The sequence below is a fragment of the Carettochelys insculpta genome, chromosome 22 (genome assembly GCF_033958435.1).
Source record: "Carettochelys insculpta isolate YL-2023 chromosome 22, ASM3395843v1, whole genome shotgun sequence".
Lineage (NCBI taxonomy): Eukaryota > Metazoa > Chordata > Testudines > Carettochelyidae > Carettochelys > Carettochelys insculpta.
In genome coordinates, this window is record NC_134158.1 from 11,826,047 (window position 1) to 11,843,719 (window position 17,673).

General features: G+C 69.9%; 1 protein-coding gene across 5 annotated transcripts in view; it reads right to left on the reverse strand.

The window, feature by feature from the left end:
- The window catches only part of FLNA (filamin A), a 33,942-nt gene extending 17,027 nt beyond the window's left edge, over positions 1-16,915 (reverse strand). For 2 of the 5 annotated variants that reach the window (XM_075016673.1, XM_075016672.1), the window contains exons 1-19: positions 16,811-16,915; positions 12,414-12,804; positions 9,628-9,876; positions 8,911-9,008; positions 8,008-8,155; positions 7,661-7,779; positions 7,158-7,235; positions 6,803-6,965; positions 6,413-6,613; positions 5,415-5,552; positions 5,017-5,140; positions 4,065-4,201; positions 3,239-3,432; positions 2,946-3,059; positions 1,975-2,118; positions 1,238-1,361; positions 785-945; positions 326-416; positions 62-231 (exon numbers count right to left, since the gene is read on the reverse strand). In XM_075016673.1, coding sequence (XP_074872774.1) covers positions 62-231; positions 326-416; positions 785-945; positions 1,238-1,361; positions 1,975-2,118; positions 2,946-3,059; positions 3,239-3,432; positions 4,065-4,201; positions 5,017-5,140; positions 5,415-5,552; positions 6,413-6,613; positions 6,803-6,965; positions 7,158-7,235; positions 7,661-7,779; positions 8,008-8,155; positions 8,911-9,008; positions 9,628-9,876; positions 12,414-12,771 — 2,811 coding nt within the window. In that variant the 5' untranslated portion in view covers positions 12,772-12,804; positions 16,811-16,915. Of the gene's footprint in view, positions 1-61; positions 232-325; positions 417-784; positions 946-1,237; positions 1,362-1,974; positions 2,119-2,945; positions 3,060-3,238; positions 3,433-4,064; positions 4,202-5,016; positions 5,141-5,414; positions 5,553-5,802; positions 6,019-6,412; positions 6,614-6,802; positions 6,966-7,157; positions 7,236-7,660; positions 7,780-8,007; positions 8,156-8,910; positions 9,012-9,460; positions 9,476-9,627; positions 9,877-12,413; positions 12,805-16,810 lie in introns of those variants that run through there. The other 3 variants (XM_075016674.1, XM_075016675.1, XM_075016676.1) reach the window with 3 other exon arrangements.
- Positions 16,916-17,673: the final 758 nt, after the last annotated feature.

The window sequence follows — 17,673 nt, forward strand, 5'->3', positions numbered from 1 at the left end:
GATAGCCACATCCCCTGGACCTGGCCCCAGCCCCACGGGGATCCCCAGAAACTCCCCGTACCTGCTGCACAGGGGTGTATTTCACAGTGTGGGTCCCATCATGGTTGTCGATCACCTCAGAGTCCCGCACCACCTCGCCCTTGGCTGGCCCAGAAAACTGCACATCCAGGGGGGCCCGGCCCCCGGCCTTGGCATTCACCGTGAAGTGGGTGGGTTTGCCTAGTTCCACACCTGCCAGGGGAGGCGCAAGTAGTCAGTGGGTATATGTCCCTGCAAGCTCCCCAGACAGAACACCCACCCTTGCCCACAGTGCCACCCAACTCACCCGTGCGGCTCAGCCCTGGTCCCTCAGCCTTCACCTTGCTGGCATCGTGTGATGGGTCCACCTTGATGCGGATGGGGCTGGTGGGGGTGGCCTAGGGGAAGCAGGTAGCCAAGCGACAAATCCACATGCTCCCCTGCTCTGGATAGAGCCCTGTGACTCCCCACACTTCCCCGCAGGACAGAGCCCCACACAGCCCACCATTCCCTTCTGTGTCAGAGCCCCCTGCTGACACATGCTCCGAGACAGAGCCCCTCCCAGTGCCCCACACCCCTCCCAGATAGAGCCCCCACTGTTCCATGCCCCCCAACAAAGCCCCCCCATTCCATGTTCACTAGAGACCCACTCTGCCACTCCTGACAGAACCCCACACAGCCCCTCGCTCCCTTCTGGATCAGAGCCCCCACTACCCTATGCCCCTCGAGACAGAGCCCCCTGACCCACACGACCCACTCTCCACACCTGCTCGGCAAAGAGCACCATGATGGTGTAGGTGCCAGGCCCACGGGGTGTGTACCGCACGGTGAAGGTGTCATTGTCATTGCGGATGATATCAAAGTCGATGTCAGCCTCAGCTGGCCCCACCACGCCTGGCGCGCACTTGATCCCAATGCTCACATCACCTGGGGGGTCAGGGCCAGAGGCATCAGCGCCCCCCCAAACCCTGGTCACCCTGCAGCCCCACTGCCCTCCTTGGTGCTCACCCTTACCAAAGACCCTCCAGGGACCCCTGTCCCTCTCCCCGGTTGCCCTGCAGCCCCACACCCTGCTGGCACTCACTCCCTACCCCCCAGGCCTCCCCCAGCACTACCTCCATCCCCAAACACACCCATCAGCACTCACCCCACCTCAGCAGCCCCCTGGTCCCCAGTAGTACCTGCCCCCTTGAGCACTTGCCCTGCCCCCCAGGCTCACCCTGCCCGGCCTCCGTGCAGTCCACGGTGAAGTAGGTGGCCTCGTGCGCCTTGAGGCCGGTCTTGGCCACGCCGGGTCCGTGCACCTTCACCTTGTGTGGGTGGCTGCCGGCCCCCACGCCAACCTGGGGGGCAGACGGGCCCTTGCTGGGGGTGTGCAGCACGGCACCCCCGGTTGCTGCTGTAGTATGCACAGCTCTGCCGCCTCCACTCCCCGCCCCCTCCCCGAGGGAGAACCAGGGGTCCGGGCCCCCCCCCACTCCCTGCCCCCTCCCCGAGGGAGAACCAGGGGTCCGGCCTGTGCCAGGTTCACCGGGAGGGGGACTATTTCAGCCAGTTGCCTCAACCCCGGGTGGGCCTGGCTTGTTGCTATGGTCAACCTGGTCGGACTGGGACGCTCTGGGACAAGGCTGCCTGCCTGTCTAGGCCCGGCCCGTCACCCCAGGCGCCCGCCCCACCCCCGGGCGCCTCTCCCCCCCGCGCCCATCACCCTGGGCAACCGCCCCCCCAGGTGCCTCCCTCCCCCCCGCCTCTCTGAGGTGCCTCTCCCCACACCTGTCACCCCGAGCAACTGCCCCCCACCCTGCCCCCTGGCCTGGGGTCCCTGCAGGGTGTGCCACTACTCGCACCTGCCCCATCATTATGCACAGCTGCCCCCCCACCCCAGGGTTTGCCCCCCCCAACCCCTGGGGCACCCCTCCCCCAGGCCCTCCCAGGCTACCTCCCAGCCCCACTCACGCGGAAGGGGCTGCTGGGGATGTTGACGCCCCCCCAGGACACCAGGGCTGTGTGTTTCACTGCCTTCTTGGGCACGTAGGAGCAGCTGTAGGTGCCATCCCCGTTGTCCCGCACCCCCACCTCCAGTGGGGTGCCCTCCGCGTCCTGAGGGCACAGCACGTCAGCCCCACCTCCAGCCCCCCACATCCAGCGGGGCGCCCTCCGCGTCAGCCCCCACTGCCAGCCCCCCACCTCCAGCGGGGCGCCCTCCGCATCCTGAGGGCACAGTATGTCAGCCCCACCTCCAGCCCCCCACCTCCAGCGGGGCGCCCTCCGCGTCAGCCCCCACTGCCAGCCCCCCACCTCCAGCGGGGCGCCCTCCGCGTCAGCCCCCACTGCCAGCCCCCCACCTCCAGCAGGGTGCCCTCCGTGTCCTGAGGGCACAGCACGTCAGCCCCACCTCCAGTGGGGCGCTCTCCCCGTCAGCCCCCACTGCCAGCCCCCCACCTCCAGCGGGGCGCCCTCCCCGTCAGCCCCCACTGCCAGCCCCCCACCTCCAGCGGGGCGCCCTCCCCGTCAGCCCCCACTGCCAGCCCCCCACCTCCAGCGGGGTGCCCTCCCCGTCAGCCCCCACTGCCAGCCCCCCACCTCCAGCGGGGTGCCCTCCGAGTCCTGGGGGCATGGCGTGTCAGTCCCCACCTCCAGCGGTGCTCTAAGCGTCCTGGGGGCACAGTGCGTCAGCCCCCCACTGCCGCCCCCCCACCGCAAGCCCTCCCCAGGGGCACCCTCCATGTCCTGGGGGGCATAAAGAGTCAGCTGCTGTTCCCTCCAGTTGCTGGACCCCTTCCCCTCCATGCTGTTGGCTGGCCCAGCTGCTCCCCCACCAGCCAGCTGCACCCCTGTCCCAGAGACAGGGCAGGGATCCACCCAGTGCTTGTGTGAACTCCCCAAGCCCCTCCAGAACCAGTCTCGCCCAGCACCCCTCTCCTCACCTGCACTTGCACCTTGAGGGGGGCCTTGCCCCCACTCCTGGCATCCACTGTGAACTCAGCTGGCTTGTTGATGGCAACCCCGGTCTTCTCCAGACCTGGTCCATGGGCTTTCACCTGTGGGCACAGGTAAGTGGGGACCCCTGTGCCCAGTTCCAGCCCGCACTCCCCCACAAGCCAGCCCTCACCCCCACCCCCAGGGAGAGAACCCAGGAGTCCCAGCTGCCAGGCCCCACCCCTGGATGAGAACTCAGGGGTCTTGGGGCCCCCACACCAGACATGTGGCTGCCAGGTACCTTCTCTGGATGCACCTCAGGGGGGGCAGGGTGGATCTCGGCCATGAAGGGGCTATGGCGGATGTCGTCCCCATTGCACAGGACATGCACGGCATAGTCGCCTGGCTCCTGGGGCCAGTAACGCACGTCACACGAGCCATCGCCCCGGTCGTCACACTCGATCCGGGCTTGGGACGGGCCCTCCACCGAAAACCCTGCGATGGAAAGCGGGGCTGAGATCGGGGCCTGGCCCTCCCCTTACCCTGGGGCCCCCTCACCTCACACTTCACCCCACCCAGCCGGAGACCTCGCCCCTTCGCCTGCCAGTGCTTCCTGAAATACCTCCCCCACAACCCCCACACTGCCCTGGGAGACCAAGAGTGGGGAACCCCACCCCCATCCCACATCTCCCCCCAGTCCCACAGCACCCTGGGGGGACCAAGAGCAGGGAACCCCACCCCCGTCCCACATCTCCCCCCAGTCCCACACCGCCCTGGGGGAACCAAGCACGGGGAACCCCACCCCCTGTCCCACCTCTCCCCCCGGTCCCACACCGCCCTGGGGGGACCAAGCGTGGGGAACCCCACCTCCGTCCCACATCTCCCCCCGGTCCCACACCGCCCTGGGGGGACCAAGCGCGGGGAACCCCAACCCCTGTCCCACATCTCCCCCCAGTCCCACACTGCCCTGGGGGAACCAAGAGTGGGAAACCCCACCCCCGTCCCACATCTCCCCCCAGTCCCGCACCGCCCTGGGGGGACCAAGAGCTGGGAACCTCACCCCCGTCCCACATCTCTCCCCCGTCCCACACCGCCCTGGGGGGATCCCCACCCCTGTCCCCACTCACCCAGTGTGCCCACATCATCCCCGATGGCCTCCACCACGAAGTCAGCTGACCTGCCAACTATGCCACCCTCCAGCCCTGGGCCCCAGGCCCGTACTTTCTGGCTGCCACATTCAGGGCCAACCTTCACCTCAAAGGGGCTGGGGACAGGGAAGAAGGTTACAATAGGGCCCTGAGAACAGTTCTCCCCCGCGTGCCCCTGGGCCTCTCACACACCCCTCCCCCAGCCCCCCACATGCACTGGGCACCCCCCACGTGCACCCGGGCCTCTCACACACCCCTCCCCCAGCCCCCCACATGCACCGGGCACCCCCCCGCGTGCACCCGGGCCTCTCACACACCCCTCCCCCAGCCCCCCACATGCACCGGGCACCCCCCCGCGTGCACCCGGGCCTCTCACACGCCCCTCCCCCAGCCCCCCACATGCACCGGGCACCCCCCCGCGTGCACCCGGGCCTCTCACACGCCCCTCCCCCAGCCCCCCACATGCACCGGGCACCCCCCCGCGTGCACCCGGGCCTCTCACACGCCCCTCCCCCAGCCCCCCACATGCACCGGGCACCCCCCCGCGTGCACCCGGGCCTCTCACACGCCCCTCCCCCAGCCCCCCACATGCACCGGGCACCCCCCCGCGTGCACCCGGGCCTCTCACACGCCCCTCCCCCAGCCCCGCACATGCACCGGGTACCCCCCCGCGTGCACCCGGGCCTCTCACACGCCCCTCCCCCATCCCCGCACATGCACCGGGTACCCCCCCCCGCGTGCACCCGGGCCTCTCACACGCCCCTCCCCCAGCCCCCCGCATGCACCCGGTGCTCTCACACGCCCCTCCCACAGCCCCCCACATGCACCAGGCACCATCCCCCACAGCATGCAGTGGAGCATCACATCCCCTACCCAGCCCAGCACTGTACCCTGGGACAAGCCCCTCCCCCTGCAGCCCTGGGGCTCTCACCTGCGTGGCACCTGCTGCTCCCCCCAGGTGACGGTGACCACGTAGTTCCCAGGCAGGGAGGGGAAATACTCAAAGGAAAACACCCCGTCCCCCAGGTCCTTCTGCTTCACGCTCTCTGGCCCCACTGCAGGGAGATGGGGTCAGTGTGGGGCAGACCCTGCTCTATCACCACACACTGCACACCCCTTGCGGAGTAGCTGCCACCCCTCCTCACACCCTCCCCAGACCTCCACCCCTTGTGGGGCAGCCCCACGTCTTCCCCATACACTGCACACACCCCAAACATTGTGGGGCAGCCACACCCACCCACCCCTTGTGGGGCAGTCCCCCACACTCTCCCCACACACTGCCCAGTCCCCGCACCCCATGGTGGCCACTCACTGCCAGGAGTCACTCACTCGGGCCTTTCACAGCAACCTTCAGATCCCCGCTGCCGGCCCCCTTGGTGTACACTTTGAAGTCAGCCGACTCCTTCACACGGAGCCCCTTGGGCTGCAGCCCCCGCCCCACAGCTCGGCAGGCACTGGGGTTACACGCTGGGGGGAAACAGCCTGTGAGAGGCATCCCGATGTCCCAGGGTCCCCACCCCCGCCCCAGCAAAGAGGAACTTGGTCTCGCACAGCAGGGTGCGAGGGAGAGAGAGAGAGAGAAGGACCCAGGCACTGGGCAAGAGCACCCAGGCATCCGGAGCCACCCCCACCCCGAAGGCAAACTTCCTGGGCCCAGTCCCTCCCTGGGGTGAGACTCAGGGAAGGGAGCACCCACTGCCCCGCGAGCACACAGTACCATTAGCCCCGGCTGGCCTGGCGCCAGGGTGAGGGGCACCAGCTGCAGGTCCAGGCAGACAGCTCGACGGAGAGACAGACAGACAGAGAGAGAGCTAGGGCAGCCGAGAACGGGGCGGAGAGAGGAGAGAGAGGGGTTATGGGGGAGACAAGGTGGGGACCCTACTGCCCTTATGCAGGACACCCACCCGGGCCAGGGGCTGAGAGACAGAGAGAGACCCCTCCCCCGCACCCCCAGGGGCAGAACAACCCCCCCACCTTGCCAGTCAGAGCACAGCAAACCCCTCCCCCTGCAACCAGGACAGAACACCTCCCCCCACTCTCTTGGGGGCAGAGCAACCCCCCTGCCCCACCGACTGGGGCAAAGCGACCTCCCCCTCCCCCCATCAACCGAGGGCAGAGCAAATCAACCCCTCCCCAATTTTGCAGGCAAAGAGCTATCCAACCCCTCCCCCATCCCACACCCTGGGGGCAAAGCGAATTGCCCCTCCCCCCATCCTGCCACCAAGGGCAAAGCGGATGGCTGCCCCGCCCCAGGGGCAAAGGAATTGGGGGCCCCAAGCCCGGTCACAGAGACAGTACAGCAGGGACCACCCCGGCCCCCAGCTCACCCTGCCCCACAGCCACGGTGTAGGGGCTGCGGGGGATGGGCACGCCCCCGAAGGTGATGTGCACGGTGTAGGTGCCTTCGGTGGCTGGACGGTAGGTACAGCGGTAGGTGCTGTCTCCCCGGTCCTCCAGCTGCTGCTCCACCATGCCCCTGCGTCCCTCAGGGTCCAGCACGCTGACCTCCAGCTCACCTGCCCCCGCACCTGGGGGAAGCAGGGGTCAGCCTGCAGCCCTGCCCCCCAGCATGGGCCAGCTCACCCCCAGCAGCTCTCTCCTGGCCTGGCCCACCCCACCCAGGGCCACTGACCCCCCAACACCCCCCAACACCCAACACCCCCAGCTCCTCCCTGGCCTGGCTCACCTCTGGGGCCCCCAACTCCCCATCCTCTCACCGGCAGTGAAGACCTCAAAGGAGGTGGTCTTGTTGGCAACGTTGCCGGTGGGTTCCAGGCCCGGTCCCTGGGCTGTCACCCGTCCGGCATCACCCTGCGACCTGCCCACTGCCACCTCGAATGGGCTCTTCGCAATGTGCTGCCCCGCAAACAGCACCGTCACCTGCCGGCACAGGGCCCGGGTTAGGGTCACAGAGACAAGGGTTGTAATGCACGCACTGGGTCCTGCCTGGGTCGGGGGTACAAGGGTCCCCAGGGAGGCAGCAGGGTTCATCTCAGGGCCACAGTGGAGTACACCCGAACTCCCCCAGGGCTTGCTCACACCCTGGAGAACAGGCAGGCCGGGGACTCCTACCTTGTGGACGCCTGTCACCTTGGGGGTGTAGGACACAGAGAAAGTCCGGTTCTTGTCATTGTTAGCGACCACCTTGGCCTATGGGGAGCAAAGGCCTTAGACCCACAGCCTGCTGGTGGCCCCTCCCTCCCGACCTGCAGCCCCTCCCAGCCCAGTCCTGGGCCCCCGTATCCGTACTGGCACCCCTCACTCCCCATCTGCAGCCCCCATCTGGATGGCAGCGCCCCTCACTCCTGACTGGCTGCCCCCAGCTCCCCAGTGCCTGCCAGTTCTGACCGCAGCCCTCCCAGTGCCCATCACACTTGACACACAGCCCCTACCAGCCCAAGCCTAGGCTCCCCGCAAGGCCCGTTTGTGCCCCTCACTCCCGAGCCACAGCCCCCAGGCCTCCAGTGCCCGCTAGTCCTGACCCACAGCCCCAGCCAGCCTGGCCCTAGGCTCCTGACCTGAGCCCTACCAGTTCCCCTCACTCCCGACCCGCAGCCCCCAGCCTAGGTTCTCACCTCTTCCCTGTGCCCCGCTGGGTCCTCCACATAGACCAGCACATCGCCCTGGCCAGCGCTGATGGTCTCCACAGTGAATTCTGCCTTTCTCTTCACCATGTTCCCAGTTGGCTCAATACCTGGGGGGGTGGAGTCAGGCCCCAACCCATTAGGGCACAGAGGGACTGGAATGGGGCAGAGGTGCAAAAGACCCCAGACCCCCAAGTGTGGCTCTGCTCAGTGCAGCAGAAGTGCGGGGCTGGCACAGAAGCCCTCCAAGGCAGGAGTTCAGCTGGGAGACAGGCAAAGGGAGATGGGTGCTCCAGGTGCAGCCCTGACCCCTAGGCCAGACAGAGCCCAGGACTCACCAGGGCCATAGGCTCGCGCCTTCTTAGGGTTCAGCTTGGGGCGCAGGGGGGCGCCTGCCTTCAGCTTGGCCTTGGGGAACTGAGACAGGTAGGTCATGACTGAGTGTTCGTCCACGTTGGGGTCCACAATCTCCTCCGGGGTGATGACCTGCAGCAAGGATGGGGCATCAGGCCAGCCTGAAGCCCACTGACCAATGTGTCTTCCACGCCCTTCCTCCCAGCAGCTGTGCCCTCCACCCCCACCACTCCCTAACCGCTGCACCGTCTGCCCCCCCAGCACCCACCACTCCCTAACCGCTGCACCCTCTGCCCCCCCAGCACCCACCGCTCCCTAACCGCTGCACCGTCTGCCCCCCCAGCACCCACCACTCCCTAACCGCTGCACCCTCTGCCCCCCCAGCTCCCACCGCTCCCTAACCGCTGCACCCTCTGCCCCACAGCTCCCACCGCTCCCTAACCGCTGCACCCTCTGCCCCCCCAGCACCCACCACTCCCTAACCGCTGCACCCTCTGCCCCCCAGCTCCCACCGCTCCCTAACCGCTGCACCCTCTGCCCCCCCAGCTCCCACCGCTCCCTAACCGCTGCACCCTCTGCCCCACAGCTCCCACCACTCCCTAACTGCTGCACCCTTTGCCCCCCCAGCACCCACCACCCCGACTGCTGCACCCTCTGCCCTACAGCTCCTACTCCCTGATTGCTGTGCCCTTTGCCCCCCAGCCACTGCGCCTGCGTGCCCACCAGCCTCCAGCTCCCAGCCCCTACTGGCCCCCAGCCACTGCTCTCAATCCATAGCCCAGCCTTGAACCCCCTACACTCTACCATCACCCTCTGTGTCGCCTCCAGCCCCCTGCCTCACAGGCCTCCAGCTGCTCAGACATCCCCCAGATGCTGCCCCACCCTACCTGGGGGATGCCCAGCCAGTCGTCAGCCTGCTGCATGGCCTCGCGGGCGTTGCTGACGGGTTTACTGGCATCCCATGAGTCCCAGTCAGGGCAGAGACCTGGGGAAGCCCAGGTGTTAGTGCACAGAACCCCCATCTCCCAGCTGGGGCCCCGGCTGCTGCTGATGGCCCCTGACTCCCTGAACTCCCTGATCCCCCTTCACTGCCCACAATGTCCTGTGGCTTAGACCAAGTTTGCCGCTGCCCAACAGCCACACCCCCCACGAGCCCCTCGCAGCACAACATGCTTCCCAGTACCATCCAGGTCCAGTGTGACCCACAGAGCCCCTCACCCAGCCCCAGTGTGCCCCACAGCACCCACTTCTGTGCCCCTCACCTGGGGAACATCCCCGATCCAGGGCCTCCAGCACCCAGACCCGGCACCTCCCACAGCACCCACTTCTGTGCCCGTCACGTGGGGAACATCCCCCACCCAGGGCCCCCAGCACCCAGACCCCTGGTCCCAGTGCCCCCCACAGCACCCACTTCTGTGCCCCAGCACATCCCCTGCAGGGCACAGCTGTCCACCAGGTCCCCAGTGCCACCCCGACCCAGCACCCCTCACCTGGGGCACAGCTGCCCACCAAGGCCCCAGCACCCCTCCAGAACACAACTGCTCACCAGGGCCCTGTGCCCCACCCCCGGGCCCAGAGCTCTGCCCAGGCCCAGTGCCCCTCACCTGGGGCACAGCTGTCCACCAGGGCCCCCAGCGCCCGCCCACTCTGCCAGTCCTTGCTGAAGTTGGTGATGGGCAGCTCAGGCAGCTTGTTCTGGATCCAGCCCAGCAGCCGCTGCTTGGGCGTCTGCTTCTTGGCCTCCTCGTCGTCCTCCTCATCCCACATGGGCATGGAGATGGAGTAGTGCAGGATCAGCGTCCAGATCAGCCCCAGGATCAGCTTCAGGTTCCCGTCCACAATGGCCTTGCTGTCTGGAGGCAGCAGGGGGTCAGGGCCCCAGCTCCGTCCCCCACAAACCCAGAAAAGCCTGTTGCTAGGGGCTGCAGGTTGGGAGTGAAGGGCAGGGCAGGTCCCACCACCAGCACACTGCGCAGGGGAGCTGTTACCCGAGATGCCCCCATCCATTCATCCCAGTCCTCTCCCCAACTCCGTAGCTGGGCTGGGCCAGGGCCCAGACGGGGCAGGGATACCAGAGAGGTAATGAGCTGGCACAGATACAGCCCAGCCTGACTCATTCCAGGGACAGGAGCCAGAGCCAGAGAGTAGGGGCTGCGGGGCAGGAGTGAGGGGCACCGGCAGGGCTGGGCCGGCAGGGGCTGTTGGTGGGAGTGAGGGGCACCGGCAGGGCTGGGCTGGCAGGGCTGTTGGTGGGAGTGAGGGGCACCGGCAGGGCTGGGCTGGGGGGGCTGTTGGTGGGAGTGAGGGGCACCGGCAGGGCTGGGGTGGGAGGGGCTGTGGGTGGGAGTGAGGGGCACCGGCAGGGCTGGGCCGGGAGGGGCTGCGGGGCAGGAGTGAGGGGCCCTGGCAGGGCTGGGCTGGCAGGGCTGTTGGTGGGAGTGAGGGGCACCGGCAGGGCTGGGCTGGGGGGGCTGTTGGTGGGAGTGAGGGGCCCTGGCAGGGCTGGGCTGGCAGGGCTGTTGGTGGGAGTGAGGGGCACCGGCAGGGCTGGGCCGGGAGGGGCTGCGGGGCAGGAGTGAGGGGCCCTGGCAGGGCTGGGCTGGGGGGGCTGTGGGTGGGAGTGAGGGGCACCGGCAGGGCTGGGCTGGGGGGGCTGTTGGTGGGAGTGAGGGGCCCTGGCAGGGCTGGGCTGGCAGGGCTGTTGGTGGGAGTGAGGGGCACCGGCAGGGCTGGGCCGGGAGGGGCTGCGGGGCAGGAGTGAGGGGCCCTAGCAGGGCTGGGCTGGCAGGGCTGTTGGTGGGAGTGAGGGGCACCGGCAGGGCTGGGCCGGGAGGGGCTGCGGGGCAGGAGTGAGGGGCCCTGGCAGGGCTGGGCTGGCAGGGCTGTTGGTGGGAGTGAGGGGCACCGGCAGGGCTGGGCTGGGGGGGCTGTTGGTGGGAGTGAGGGGCACCGGCAGGGCTGGGCTGGAAGGGGCTGTTGGTGGGAGTGAGGGGCACCGGCAGGGCTGGGCCGGGAGGGGCTGCGGGGCAGGAGTGAGGGGCCCTAGCAGGGCTGGGCTGGGGGGGCTGTGGGTGGGAGTGAGGGGCACCGGCAGGGCTGGGCTGGGAGGGGCTGCGGGGCAGGAGTGAGGGGCACTGGCCCCACCAATCCTCAGGTGCAAAGCAAGGCCCCAGCTCCCCTGCTCTGACCTCCTCCCCTCTCCTCCCTGAGTTGCACAGAATCCAGGCCTCCAGGCTCAAGGCACCGGCTGCCCTGCGTAACCCCGGCTCAGGACTGGCCTGCACTCCTGGGGGCTGGGCAGGGGTACCCCAACCCTTATGTCTGCCATGGGGCCTGGGTCTCCACCAGGGGCCTGTGCTCACGCAGGGCTCGGAGCCTGACTGCTGAGCACCCCCGCATCCAGGCTCAGGACATGGGGGAGGGGTCCTGCGGGTTCTGCCCCCCAGCCCGGGGCTGACCCGCCCCCCGTTCCCGGAGGCTCCGCCCGACGCTCCAACATTTTTTAGCCTTATATGGAGCGGCAGCCAGACACTGGCTCCTCCCGACGGATCCCGCGTCCCCGCAGCGGCAGGGGGTCCCCAGGCCCCGCCCCCGACATCCCTCTCCCCAGCAAAGCCGGGAGCTCCCAGCCGCCGGGCCGGACCCCGCGGCACTTTACCCTGACGCCATCGGGTGCGGGCGAGGGGCCCGTGGGAAGGCGGCGGGTCCGACATTCCCACGCGGCCCCGCTCCGGCCCCACACCCGGTCGCCGCGGGCGCCTCGGTCCCTGCACCTCGCTGAGTTACGTGGGCAGAGCCGCTTCTCCGGCGCGGCCCGCGGGGCTGCTGCCTCCAGCCCCGGGCAGCCGCTCGCCCGCAAAGGGGCAGCGCTGCGCACTCCCGACCTGCAGCCCCGGGGCCGCCAGCCCCCTTCGATCGGCCCGGCCCGGCCCGGGTTAACCGCACATTCCTGGGACGGGAAACAGACCCGCCCCCTCCCAGCCTTTGTTAGGGGCTCCGCCGAACGGAGCCGCCCCTCCCCCACGTCCGCAGCCCGGCCAGTGCTCCCGCCCCGCGCCCCCCGAACCGGCCCGGCCGGTGCCCCTCACTCCCACCCTGCAGGCCCCGCTCAGCCCGGCCGGTGCCCCCTACTCCAGCCCCACAGCCCGGCCGCTGCAGGGAGAAGTGAACAGGCCTTGCCTGGAGCGATTCGGGGCCGCTAGGCAGCCTGGGCACCCCCGAAAGCCTCCCGAGCCCCCGCGGCGAGGGGTGGGCGGGCTAGGCCGCTGCCCTCCCCAACAGCCACCCTGCAGCCCCGGCTCCAGCTCCGCCACGCCCAGGCCTGAGGCTCCCGCTGCGGAGCCAGCGGGCAGGAGGAACGCGCCGCCCGAGCGCCCCCGGCCCCGCTCACCGATGGAGACCAGCTTGATGTTCTCGCGCTCCAGGAAGTCCAGCGCCACCGAGACGTTCTCCAGCTGCATCTGGCGGAACGTGGGGCGCTGGTTGTACTTGCGCCCCAGCTTCTTCTGGCTCAGCACCTCGAGCAGCGCGATGAGCCGCAGCCCGTCGGCCAGGTCCGCCTGCAGGTTGGCGATGCGCTTGTGGACGCACTTCAGGTGCTCGTTGCACCAGCGCGTGAATGTGTTCTGCTGGATGCGCTTCCAGGGCGCGTCCTCCGCCAGGTCCTTCTCCGTGGCCGGCATCTCGGCGCTCTCCGCAGCCGCTACAGCCGCCGCCGCTGCAGCCGCGCCGGCCTGGGAGCCGCTCATTATAGCGCGGGGCGGAGCGAGGTGGGGCGCGGCCTGGGCGGGAGCCGAGCGTCAGGGGGCGGGCTGCGCCCCGCCGGAGCGCGCAGCCCCCCCGGCCCAAGAGCCCCCTCCGGAGCGCGCAGACCCCCCTCGGCCCCGGAGCGCGCAGACCCCCCCTCCCGGCCCTAGAGCCCCCCCCCCCCCCGAGCGCACAGGCCCCCGTCCTCCCGGCCCTAGAGCCCCCCCCCCCGGAGCGCACAGGCCCCCGCCCTCCCGGCCCCAGAACGCGCAGCCCCCCGACCCTCCCGGCACTAGAAAGCCCCGCGGAGCGCACAGCCCAAAACCCTCCCGGCCCAAAGTCCCTCCCTGGAGCGCACAACCTCCCAACCCATCCGGCCCGGCCCCCCAGAGCCCCCCATCACCAAGCGCACAGAGCCCCCCAAACCTCCAGAGCTCGGGGCGGGGCATGGCGCGCTTGGAAGGGGTCCCCCAAGCCATGCTGAGGTGCAGGGAAAGGGGGACACAGGCTGGGGGTGGGAGCAGACGGACAGACAGACAGACAGACGTTGACTCATCCGCGCACTCACTGACACGCAAATCCGTGACAACCACGGGGGGGGGCAGGGCGAGGAGGGGATAGAAGGGGGAAGGGCTGCGCTGGAGGGGGAAGGTAGTTGGGCACCCAGGAGATCAGGGGGACAGGGATTTCTCCCCATCCTCCAGGCGGCAGAGCCTGGCGAGTTCTCACAAGTCCCCTGCGGCTGGGAGCCGACCTATCCCTCACGGGAGCCTGGGCTACCCGCCCTCCCCACCCCTTCTTGGGCCCCGTTCCGCTTTGCCCCCCACCCGAGCGGATCTCAGCATCCCTCCCTGGACTGCCCCAGCCTGGAACACCCCCTGAAATCTCCCCGGGCCTCCACACCACCCCGGGGGCAAAACCAGCCGGGAACAAAGTGGGGACACACCCAATCACGCGCAGCTCAGGCAGGTACCGAGAGCCTGGGGAGGGGGTGGCTGCCCGGACAGGGCCCCTGAGGCGCACAGACTTCCAAGGGGGCCCAGCTGGGGAGACTGGCTCCCCCCAGGCTGTTAACCCCGCCCGACCCAAGCATGACTCAGCGCTGGAGGGAGCCCACAACGGGCGCCCTCCTTCCGAGCACGCACCCACAGCAGGCGTCACCCAACCCCGCCGGCCATGGGCTGTGCGACACAGGGGGGCAGGGCTGGGCGGGGGGAGTCGGGAGTGCGGGGGACCGGCAGGGCTGGGCGCGGGGTCGGCTACGCCTCCTGGGGAGCATCCCTGGGTCGGTATCGCCGCCCTCCCCGGTCCCCGTGTACCCGCCGTGCTAACACCCCGGGCATGGACCCCAGGGCAGCGGGGAGAAGCCGGCACAGACACTGTCCCTGCCGGGCAGGGTCCCTTTGAAAGGTCAAATACTGTATGGTAACCCCCGAGGGGGTGCTGGGGGCACCGGCAGGGCCAGGGGGCGGGAGTGCGGGGCACCGGCAGAGCTGGGGGTGGGCGGGGCTGGGGGTACCGGCTGGGATGGTGGGTGCTGGGGGGCACCGGGAGAGCTGGGGGGGTGGGCGGGGCTGGGGGTACCGGCTGGGATGGTGGGTGCTGGGGGGGTGGGCGGGGCTGGGGGCACCGGCTGGGTTGGGGGGGTGCTGGGGGGCACCGGGAGAGCTGGGGGGCGGGGCTGGGGGCACCGGCTGGGGTGGGGGGTGCTGGGGGCACCGGCAGAGCTGGGGGTGGGCGGGGCTGGGGGTACCGGCTGGGATGGGGAGTGCTGGGGGGGTGGGCGGGGCTGGGGGTACCGGCTGGGATGGTGGGTGCTGGGGGGGTGGGCGGGGCTGGGGGCACCGGCTGGGTTGGGGGGGTGCTGGGGGGCACCGGCAGCGCTGAGGGCACCGGCTCTGATGGGGGATGGGTGAGGCTGGGGGCACCGGCTGGGATGGGGGGTGCTGGGGGGCACCGGGAGAGCTGGGGGGCGGGGCTGGGGGCACCGGCTGGGGTGGGGGGTGCTGGGGGGCACCGGCAGAGCTGGGGGGTGGGCGGGGCTGGGGGCACCGGCTGGGATGGGGGGGCTGGGGGGCACCGGGAGAGCTGGGGGGGTGGGCGGGGCTGGGGGCACCGGCTGGGATGGGGGGTGCTGGGGGGCACCGGCAGAGCTGGGGGGTGGGCGGGGCTGGGGGCACCGGCTGGGATGGGGGGCACCGGCAGCGCTGAGGGCACCGGCTGGGATGGGGGGTGCTGGGGGGCACCGGGAGAGCTGGGGGGTGGGCGGGGCTGGGGGCACCGGCTGAGGACCAGGCCCACGTGGGTGGAGCGGAGCCTTGTTTCCGTGCCCAGAGTCCCGGCGAGGCCCGGATGTGGCGCCCCCTGGCGGACAGCGGCGGAGCGGGCGTGTCCGCAGGCGCATCCCCCCGCCCCGCCTGTGGCTGTCCGGGCCCCCCAGCCCCGCTCCCCAGGTGCAAACCCGGGGTCTGAGCCCTGCCCGAGCTGCGCTGACGGGCCCCGGGGTAGGGGAGGCGGGGGCACCAGGGCGCACAGGCTGGAGCACCCCAGGCCAGCAGCGTCTGGCGACCTAAAGGGGCAGGGACGGGGTCAGTAATGGGCGGAGGGACCCTGACAACCCCCCAGCGCAACCCTGCCAGTGTCTCCAACTCCTGCCCCACAGCCCCTGCCGGCCCAGGCCTGCTCCCCTGCAGAGCTGTGGGTGCCCCTCACTCCACACACACACAGCCCCTGCCCGCGGCCCCCTGGGGAGGGGTGGGCACTTCTGCAGGGAAACTGAACTCTCCAAATATGGGGAAAATATGAAGCCAGGTCCCAGCCCTGGGGGGTGGTGTGGGCTGGGCTCGGCGGGGCTGGGCTGGGGGGCGGGGCGGGGCGGGGGGCTAGGGCCATGCAACCTGGTGGCTGACATAGCGTTGCCAATTAGCTGGCACCAAAATACTCTGGACATATACAATGGGGTCCAGGGTATGCGGGTCGGGAGTGAGGGGCATGGGCAGGGCTGGGTATCTGGGGGGCTGTGGGGAGGGAGGGAGGGGCAGCTGCAGGGCTGGGGCGCAGGGCTGTATGTTCTACTTTGGGGTGAGTTGCGGGGGCTAAGGAGCAGCCAGGCAGCTGAGGCCTGTGGGGGCGGGTTGGGGGGGTCCATGCCGGGAGAGGGCTAAAGAGGGTCTAATGTAGAGCTCAGCCCCACCTCCTCCCCAGCCCTGCAAGTTCACACATCCTGGGAATTACTGATCACCCCGCTCCATCCTTCCAGCCCTCACCCGTCCCTCTGTCCGTCCGTCCCGCCGTTGCCCGTCTGTCCTTCCCCCACCAGTCCATGCGTCCGTCCATCCCCCCCACTGGCCATCTGTCCCCGTCACCCGTCCGTCTGTCTGTCCGTCCCACACTATCCCTCCCTTCCTCACCCATTCATCCACCCCACTGTCTGTCTATCTATCCCCCCCATTCATCTGTCCATCCTTCACGCCTCTGTCGGTCCCCCCCCCTCACCATCCAGCCCCCAGGAACAGCGGGAAGTCCTGGGGCACCTTCTGGACTAAGGGAAATTTTGGAGCATGGAGTTTTCGTGGGAAAAACCCGCCTGGTCAGACGCATCTGACGCTCCAAAAATCTGAGAGTGCCTAAGGCGCCCCAGGACCGCTTGTTGTTCTCGGAGCTCCCGGCGATCACGGGGACCTCAGGCACCCCCCACTCGGGACCCAGCTGTGCCCGGGATGCCTCTCGACCTCCCCGGTCCCCCGCCCGCCCCAGCGCTCTGCCCCCCCACAGCAAAATCCCGAGGAGCTCAGCTCAGTGCGGCAGAGACCCACCGGAGCCCCCGCACCAGTCAGTCCGCCCCGGCCTGGGGGGTCCCCGCTCCCCTCCCGCCTGCGGGGACCGTAGGAACGAGAGACTCCGACCTGGCACCGACACCCCTATGCCTGCCCCCCCCAGCCCCAGTTCCCCGGGTCGGGCCTCCCAGCCTGAGCCGGATCCTCCACGCCTGCCCCCCGGCCCGGATCCCCATTCCGGTGCGGCCGACCCCCAGCCCCTCACCTCGCAGAGCCGGTCTGGGCAGTGGCCGGCGCAGGAGTGGGCCGAGCCGAGCCCAGCCGCGCCGCGCCGCGCCCGGCTGGGGAAGGAGCCGCGGGGGGGGGGGTCGGGGGGCGCCTGGCGAAACGCCTTAATTGGTAAAAGCTCCGAGCCGGGGGCGGGGGGGCGTCGGTGTCAACGGGCCGGGATGGAGGGAGAGACCCGGCCCCACCCCCGGCCCGCCCCCGGCGCAGATCAGTGCCTGACTGCAGGCTTGGGGGGCCACGGGACACCCCCTCCGGGGGGGTGTCACCCCGCAGCCCCCAATCACCTGCCGAGCCCGCGTCACCCCAGATGAACGGCCCGGGGGGCGCGCTTTGAGCCCTGGGGGGGTCGGCTGCGGTGGGGGAGGAAGGACAGCAGGTGGGAGGGGCTGTCTCAGGGCCGCGAGTCTCGGGGGGTAGGGCAGCCGGCTGGCTGGGGAGGGGAGCACGTGGGGGGGGGCAGCCGGCGCCTTAGGAGGGGCGGAAGGCCTCCAGTGGGGCGTAGGCAGCAGCGGTGCAGGGGAAGCCGAACAGCCTGTGGGTGATAAGCGCAGCCTGGGGCTGGTCACGGTCCCAAGAGCCCCAGCGGAACCCCATGGCTTGGCCCTCACCCCAGCATCCAGGCCAGCGGGCCCGGCCCAGCCCAGGGGTTTCTATTGTAGAGCCTCCTTGGAGCCTCCCAGCCCTGTGAGCCTGTGCTGAGCTGTGTGGGAAGGGCAGCCTAGCCCACCGCCCCCCACAGGCCGGGGCTTGTCCTCTGTAGGGGTGCAAGGAGTCCCCCAATCTGGCCCCCTCCTCGTGCTCATTCCAGGGCTCTGCTGGCAGCAGGTCTGGGGTGTGTCC